The 8,423-nt window shown below is 40.7% G+C and overlaps 1 protein-coding gene and 1 non-coding gene across 3 annotated transcripts; both read left to right on the plus strand.

The window, feature by feature from the left end:
• Positions 1 to 140: 140 nt before the first annotated feature.
• mapre3a (microtubule-associated protein, RP/EB family, member 3a) lies at positions 141 to 7,414 on the plus strand. Of its 2 annotated transcripts, none has more exons than XM_044167080.1 (7): positions 141 to 294; positions 2,318 to 2,441; positions 2,531 to 2,676; positions 2,824 to 3,016; positions 4,056 to 4,198; positions 5,029 to 5,181; positions 5,986 to 7,414. In XM_044167080.1, the coding sequence occupies exons 2-7, from the start codon at positions 2,321 to 2,323 to the stop codon at positions 6,052 to 6,054; spliced, it is 825 nt and encodes a 274-aa protein (XP_044023015.1). In that variant the 5' UTR covers positions 141 to 294; positions 2,318 to 2,320; the 3' UTR covers positions 6,055 to 7,414. The 2 variants fall into 2 exon arrangements, with proteins under 2 accessions (XP_044023015.1, XP_044023016.1); XM_044167081.1 differs by having other exon boundaries at positions 2,824 to 2,980.
• Positions 7,415 to 7,676: 262 nt separating this feature from the next.
• trnaa-agc lies at positions 7,677 to 7,749 on the plus strand. Its single transcript has one exon. It is a non-coding gene; the product is annotated as a tRNA-Ala (tRNA).
• The last annotated feature ends 674 nt before the right edge of the window (positions 7,750 to 8,423 follow it).

Raw genomic sequence — 8,423 nt, forward strand, 5'->3', positions numbered from 1 at the left:
TTAGTCATTTTTGTGTAGCCTGACTGACCTCACTAAAACCTCAGTCACTAGCAGGCCTAAAATCCAACCAGACACATCATGTGTCTCTTAGCTGGAACAGGCCAAAGTCCTATTTATAATGAACCTTTAACAGCATGGAGTCGGGCGCATGCGCGGTTGGAGCTGGATTGTTGCAGCCCCAGACAGGGCGGCCCGTTACCAAGCACTGCACCGCACAGGGTCTCACAGCGACGACAGCGACGGGCACTGGGGAGTCCTGCCAGCGTGATAACAACACAGACACTCCTGAATACAGTGAGTATCAACGCATGAAGAATCCGTTCACCCACTGTGGCTTGTTTGTTTCTCTTTTTGTGCGTGTAAACGTGTTTGCGGGGGAGCTGTGTTTTATTCCCATGCAGTGAGGATATTTTGCCGTGCACTGACAGCCCTGAGGTATTCTGGGAGGCCTGTAGAGGGGGCCGCTAGCAGAGCAGCGCCAGCGTTGCGGCTTTTTAACCGAAAGGCACTTAGTAAGCGGGTACATTTATTGTTCTCAGCTCGGGCTTGAAATGTCAGCCCCCCGCCCAATTGTTTTTGCTAGACTTCGGGGTTTTGCTGCAGTCATTATCGGAGCTTTCTCACAGGCCCGGCATATTTTAGGAGAATAGATTGACTTCCTTTTCGTTGTCGATCAAATAATCCCTATTTATTAGAAAATACACCCACTGCAGTGCCTATGCGAGTTAATGTAGCCTAGCAGAACCTGCATGGTTTAGTCTTATTAACGGGTTTATTGTTGGTTATATGGTTGTAAGTTATAATCATGTAATTGTAGGCTAGCCAAGCCCCATGGGAGACTGCTGGTGTAATGCACGCTGCTGAAGGTGCATTCACTTCAATGTTATTAGTGTTATCACCAGAAACCACTGCTTACACTGCAGGTAAGCGTGAGTCAGTTAGTAGTGTGAAATTTGGTGACATACTGTCATTTCTCTCTGGCTGTCACCTGCAGAAACCGAGCGTCGTGTCACCTTATAACCGTCATTTCACAGTTCATGTCTTGCTTGTGTTAATGTGCATTTTGACTGCAGGGGATGGCAAGGTGTTACAGGCCCATTTTGACATACATGACACATGACTGGAAGGTTTCAGCAGGCAAGCAAAGTGAGCACAGAGAAGGCTGGAGCAGCCAGATGTGTAAAGCTGCTCACAAACATCAGGATATTTCTGTTTAATCTAGGGAGGATTATGCTCACAACACATCTGTAGATTAAAACTGAAACTAAAGACACTTCACAGGCGTTGTGTTTACAGTCAAAAGTCAAGTGTGTTTCCTATAGGTCAGTATCACCAGTCTCAGTGGGCTTTACAGGCCCACAACTGCAACGGTTTCTGACCCAACTACCCCACAAAACCTCAGGACATAAGGAAAAAATGGTAGAACCCTCCAGAAAGTAAAAGAGAGATCCTCTCCTCCATGGGTAGCTGGGGGTGCATTCAGGAAAATGACAATTACAGCATACTGACAGATATTTGATTATAGTAGAGTCTAATATTTCCGTAGTACATCCTACTTCAGAGATCCAGAACAATCAGATCAAGAAATGGGTTCATTGAAATTAGTCCAATAAAGTAGGTCCATGAATAAGTATGGAGCTGAAACAATTAGTCAAATCTATCAACATAACAAATATAAATCAGCAACTAATTTGATAATCGATTAACTGTTAAAAGTTATTTGTTGACGTTAAAATATCAAACATTCCCTTGTTCCAGCCTCTCTGTGTGAGGATTTCTGTGTCTTGCGCGACAGTAAAGCGATGATTTCGGTGTTTTGGACTGTTGAGCGGAAAAAACAAGTTATTTGAAGGCATTAACTAACACTTCAGTATCCTGTAGATAAAATGATTAATCAAGAAAATAATCGGCAGATTGGTCAATAATGAAAGGAATCATTAGTTGCAGCACTAAATAAGTATATCAGTTCTGCATTCTTCTAAGTCCAAGATGTCTGGTAGGTTGGGTAAAGGTTACAGGGAAGATCAGTGGACGGGGCAGTGGAGGAAGCTTGGTTTAGTAGAGGGTGGGATATCTTGAAAGATGGAGGAGGAGGCCCCACTTAATTACATGATAAGAGCAATCGGTGTATATCTATTTACATACAGTGGCCAATCAAAGACAGTTGAAGTAATCAGTTTGAAATGTGATTTGGTTGAAGCGTGTTGTTCTTTGGCACATGACCCAACTTTCAACCAAAGGTTTTGAGATTCAGCTACACACACAAAAAATGTCCACCTGAATGACTATTTCTCTCTTCTTGTTTGTTTTCCTGTAGGGGATGGCAGTGAATGTGTACGCTACATCTGTGTCCATTGACAACCTCAGCCGACATGACATGCTGGCATGGGTCAACGATTCCTTGCATCTCACCTACACTAAGATTGAACAGCTCTGTTCAGGTAAGGCTAAAGTTTCAATTCAATACTGTTCAACAAATAAATCAGAACAAGACAACAAAAACAAATGATTGTGTATTTGTGTTTTCCAGGGGCGGCATATTGCCAGTTCATGGACATGTTGTTTCCAGGTTGTATCCTTCTGAAGAAGGTCAAATTTCAAGCCAAGCTGGAGCATGAATCTATACACAACTTCAAAGTTCTTCAGGCTGCTTTTAAAAGGATGAGTGTTGACAAAGTCAGAATACTTTTATCATATTATCATGTATTTTACTATATGTTTATGATTTATAGTTTCATTTTCCTAGATTTGTACCTCTTCATATAACAGCAGCATAAGATGCATGTTATATCACATGGAGCTATTCCTGTTTCCATCCTTTAGATTATTCCTGTTGAAAAGCTTGTAAAAGGGAAGTTCCAGGACAACTTTGAATTCGTGCAGTGGTTCAAGAAGTTCTTCGATGCCAACTACGACGGGAAGGAGTATGACCCTTTACTAGCCAGACAGGGGCAGGACGTGGCCCCTGCCCCCAACCCAGGTGATCACTTTATCCACAAACCAAAGAGAAACCCAGGTAAACCAAACAGTTTTGCCTTTGCTGCACGGTTTTCCTGAGCTTTGGATGGCTCAAAAGCGCTCCCTGCAAGCAAGTGGTGTGAGCAGCACGATTCACAGAATGACTGCTGTCTTCTTAGATCCATCTCACTGCCCAGCATTCACAAGCAACATGACACTGTGTAGGTATGACTGAGTCACTGGTGGGATTGTAGTAGTCACCACAGTGACGAGTGCGATGCAGCATTAGTGGGGATGAAAATCCATAACATGCAACTCCAATTGTAATTTGCTTTCCAAATTCGAATTGATCATGATCAGCGATGCCAGAAGACCTACAGAAATATCAAACGCAACTATTTTTTTCCAGTGTCCTGCATCAAGCAGCTGATGCAACACTGTTGCAGCTCCATCTCTCTCTGAAAGCTGGACTGATGAAGAAGAACGTTTGCCTCATTTTACTAACAAGAGTAACGTCAGCCTGAGCAGCCTTGCTATGTCTCTGTGAAAGCTTCTTGCTTGAAAATAATGGCGAACAATCTAACTTGACTTGGAGTGTGTCATAAGCCTGCTTTGTGACTTTGTCACTGGTAAGCAGTGTGGTTGTAAATGGAAAGAATGACATTGCATTAATTTTCAAAACTGTGATAATGTGTGTTGGCATGTTTTGACTTTATTTTAAAACACCTCTGCTGAAGCACTTATAGAGGTTTGGCAGTACACAGGGTTTTTTCTTAAAGATTTTGACTCAATTAAGTGTGACATTCAGCCATTTTAATATATTTGGTGAGTTTATATTTGTAATTTGGCTTTTTATAATCTGGCAATCCAAATGTGTGTCTTTTACATCAGTTGTGTTGTAAAACTATTTGAAATCCTTTCACAAAAATGGCATATCAAAGGCACAACATTATGCTATAAGCTGATAAAATCAGCTCTCTATAATGTGCTATATCCATCGCCACAATTGCTACAAAGCCAGTATAAATGTAGTAAATCCATTTAAAATCAAATGATAAACATTTCTGACCATCTCTGACCATCTCTGACCACTCCAGGACCACAGAGGACATCTCCAACAGTTCCCAAAAACATGCCAACACCACAGCGGGTCCAACACAACACTCCGGCTATGAGGAAGAATCCATCTTTGTCTAGAAACGGGGGCAGTGATGCTGAGATCATGGAGCTAAATCAACAGGTAGAGTTGCATGGAGACGAAGGAGAACTATACTCTCAAACCATGTCAACAATCTTACCCCTTTTCAATCTCATGTCTATGGATTCTCAATTGATTCACGCCTACTGAAAGCTATTTATTGCATTAATAGGCCTTTTTCACAGAAGACATTTTGACATGTCACAGTAGGAAAAGCACATGTGTAAATAATAATATGAATGATGGCCAAATTCCATTTAGCTTTGGTTTCAGGCTCCTGGTATTGTGCATGCTGACTCACTGTCATGGCTTACTGGGAGCGATCATTAATGTTAGTAACACCAGTGTTTTCCTTCAGTGACAAGTCAAGATGTCTGCTATGAAAAAAGCCTATAGCATTATTTACTTATTTTCCTGTGCGGATGTTTTAGAATATTTTTTTTAGAATTGTGCCACTTAAACTGGTTGTGAGCCTTATTTTCTTTGATTCCTCTCCGGGATAATTGTTGCTAGATTCTCCGTCTTTTTAATTACTGTTACTACTTTTTATGAGGCAAAAGCAGTTAACTGACATTCAAACTACTGTGATTAGATTAAAAGTAAAAATATAAAAAACAGGAGCTAGTTTTACCCTCCACCATTTATTTACTCTCATTCACTCTTACATGTTTCATAATAGTGAAAAAGAGAAAAGTAAGTGAAACGCGTTGCTCTTGTTCAGTGTTGATAAAAGATCCTTGATCATATATTTTACTGGGCTGAGTATGCCATCACTACCAAAAACACTTGTGGTTCCTTTTTTCTGACTACATGGTTCAGAATAGATTTTAGAGACTACCAGCGCAAACATATTTTTTTCTTTCCTTTCCAAGCTGATGGAGTTGAAGTTGACTGTAGACGGACTAGAGAAGGAGAGAGACTTCTACTTCAGCAAACTACGGGACATTGAGCTGATCTGCCAGGAACACGAGAGTGAAAACAACCCCATCCTCAGCAGGATAATCAACATTCTCTACGCAACAGAGGTATCTATTCATTACTGACAACAAAAACAGGCTACGCTGCACCATTTACAACCTGCATGTTTATTTAAGTTGAATTACTATAGAGAGTCGAAATGAAACCTCGACTTCTGGGTTCTGTTCCTGAAGTAAGTAAACCTCATTCAAAATCCCATTGACATTTGTAATAACTAACATTGCTAAAAATCCAGCCTTGGAACATAACCATACTCAACAGTATGTAGTGTGGCTCACTCCAAATGTTTAGATAAGGATGTAGGAAGGAAGGGATTTTTTTAAACAATCTAATATCGTTATTTATTCAATATTTCTGTTTTTAGACGCCTTTAACGAAAACCATTTCCCATAAGTCCAGACAGTCGCAGGTTAAATGTCATGGCTCGACGGAGGAGGCGAGTTCATGGGCAAATCAAAAAAATAAATAAAAAGAGTCACTTCAGGGGGTTTGTGATGCTAAAACCTTTTAACAGTTGCTTCTTTTCCAATGATTGTGTGTGGGGAAAATACTTTTTGGTCCAGTGTGCGTAACGTGATGAACTGGGAAGTTGCGATACCCCGTGCGGCCACTACGCCAAAAAACGCTTCACAGCCCAGCTCAGTTCCTGGGGGCTTGAGCAGGACAGAGAGGACCGAACTGTGCAGAAGTTTTTAGACAGCAGAGATTACAGCAAAAACGTTGAAAAAACTGTGTTGATATGGATGAAACCAAGTTATGATGATGGAAGTTCCTGCTTTGGTGCGCTGGTACATTTTCATGGAAACTCTTAGTTTTAAACCTGAATAATATCTTTTTTCCCCGTTTTTCAGGAAGGCTTTGCGCCTCCGGAGGATGATGACCTCGATGAACAAGCTCACCTGGACCAGGATGAATACTGAACCCTTCATGTCCCTCCCCCCTAACATCTCCATCTTCCCTTTCCTTTTCTTTTTGCCCTCATTTGTTTTCTACTCTCTGCACGCTCTATAAATACTCACCATAATCCCTGCTCTCTGTCTGTCCTTTCCTTTCTTTCTCATATGTATATCTGTTCGTAACCTCCCCCGCCCACCCTCTGGCCGTCTGCATACTATACACAACTACTCTGCATCATCATTCGCTGCTCCTCCCTGCCTCCACTTACACAGCAACAATAACAGTATAATGTACGACATATCCCATTTATTTTAGCATGAGTAACACAGAAAATCAAGCCGAGCCTGGCGTGGAGGTTGTTATGGCAAACAGTGAATTTTAAGTCTGTAAATATTACCGACATTGTGATTTCTGAGAGAACAATGTCTTTGCTCATTATGGAGTTATTTATTTGCCTTTGGTGCGCTGTGATACAGAACAATGCTGCTCCAATGTGCCATCAGAACACCCCCAGAGCAACTAAAACTGTAACAAAAGTGACTTTTTAATAACAATTTCTTATTTATTTAACTTATATTTCATTTAGATTAACTTTCTGTAGCAATCTTGGTGCAAAACCTACTGTAGATGAAGTGAAAGATGAGGCCATGTGTGATTTCAGTTATGGTTTGTGCTTGAGTCAGCATCAAGCTTTTAGTTTCTGTTATGGTGGGTTCATGGCATGTAGAAACGCTGAAGGAAATTCTTTGGTGAAATGACTCAAGGTATATGATCAGTGCTCTGCAATTATTCATTATTGATCAGCAACATATCTGAGCATGAGAATGTTACACATTGACTGTGAATGACTGATATTTTGTAAATGTATTTTGTGTGGAGATTTCGTCTGATGTTGCACGATCCTGGTTAATTGCCGTTGTATCTTTTAGGCGGACATGCAGAAGCCTATAAGTTTAAAATTTTGAGGTGGAAAGCTACCTGAAGACTGACAACATGGTTATAGATTGTAGCAGTTCTAATGTTTTATTCTAAAATATAAAGGAGCCTGACACTGAATTAATACAGACACATTTTCACATGACAGCTTGTATCATGTTTTTCCTGCTAATCATACTGTGTTTACACTTTTCATTTGCTGTTAAGGGTTGCCCAGAGTGTATGAGTTGTAGTTTGGAAGAAAGTCAGTATAAAGAGATCTGTGACCAGTTGACTGGTCATCACTAGCATTCAGTTAAACCAAGGAAGTCTCCTTGTCCTTCCCCAGCTATTTTTACTTTGCAAACTGGCTGTCATCTGCTCTGGAACATACATTCATTGACCATGTAAACATCTACACAACACTCATCTTTTGAGTTTTGAATAAATAAACAGTTGTGAAATAAATGGTTGTGGTGGATTTGTAATGCAAGAATGTGTGTGTATGTGGAGATATTTTTTCTCTCAATTAGAGAAAAGCTCACATGGGCCACATGTGTGAACTCTACTAAAATGACCCAGTATGGGTTAGTTTCACTTTATTTATTGATTATGTGGTCCACACTAAAGCCAATGTAAATTTATGACTATCACAAACTAGTATCCTTGGTAAAATGAAGTAACATATTTAGCTGGAATAAAATTGACCTGGTAAACACATGATTCCGACGGGGGATTAGCTCAAATGGTAGAGCGCTCGCTTAGCATGCGAGAGGTAGCGGGATCGATGCCCGCATCCTCCAGTATCCCTTTTTATGTGGCTCAACAACTAACTGTTTTAAGGAATTTTACAAATATCCATTTCCTTGAAAGGAAAAACCACCGACTCGGCCGTCGCCGTGGAAATGAGGAAAGGGTACCTTGCACCGTCCGTGTTAACGGGCTACTTTTTATCCAATAGTAACTGTAAAGTCGTTTGTCGGGCTAGCAGGCGTTTACAGAGCCTTCGACCAAATAGCATTTCTACAGTGCGTCACTGAGGTATTCTAACGTCTTGTTATGATCGCAAGTTGTTCTGGTCTAACGTATACATGTCAAAAACTCTTTTACCCTTAAGCTTAACCTGCCAATCATTTGTCCAACCGGAGCTTTGTCGTCCTTGACAATGCAGAATTCATATGATTGTGCATGCAAAATGTATACGAAGGTAGCGTTAATGCAGTAGAGCTGGTTTAATACCATACCATCACGAGGAAATAAACAGCAGTGTGTTAATTCCACTGAGGACCAGCAGATGGCAGCACAGCATCATATATGTGTTGGGAGCTGTCATGAGAGTGCCAGAGGAAGTTACACTGTTCCAGAGACTATTAGGAAGTGCAATTCATACGTGAAATAACACAAAGCCCATAAAGAGTTTTATATAGCAATGGTTCAATAATTCGTGATTTTGAATCAATGTACATTAACTGTCAGA

The sequence above is a fragment of the Siniperca chuatsi genome, linkage group LG15 (genome assembly GCF_020085105.1).
Source record: "Siniperca chuatsi isolate FFG_IHB_CAS linkage group LG15, ASM2008510v1, whole genome shotgun sequence".
Classification (NCBI taxonomy): Eukaryota; Metazoa; Chordata; class Actinopteri; order Centrarchiformes; family Sinipercidae; genus Siniperca; species Siniperca chuatsi.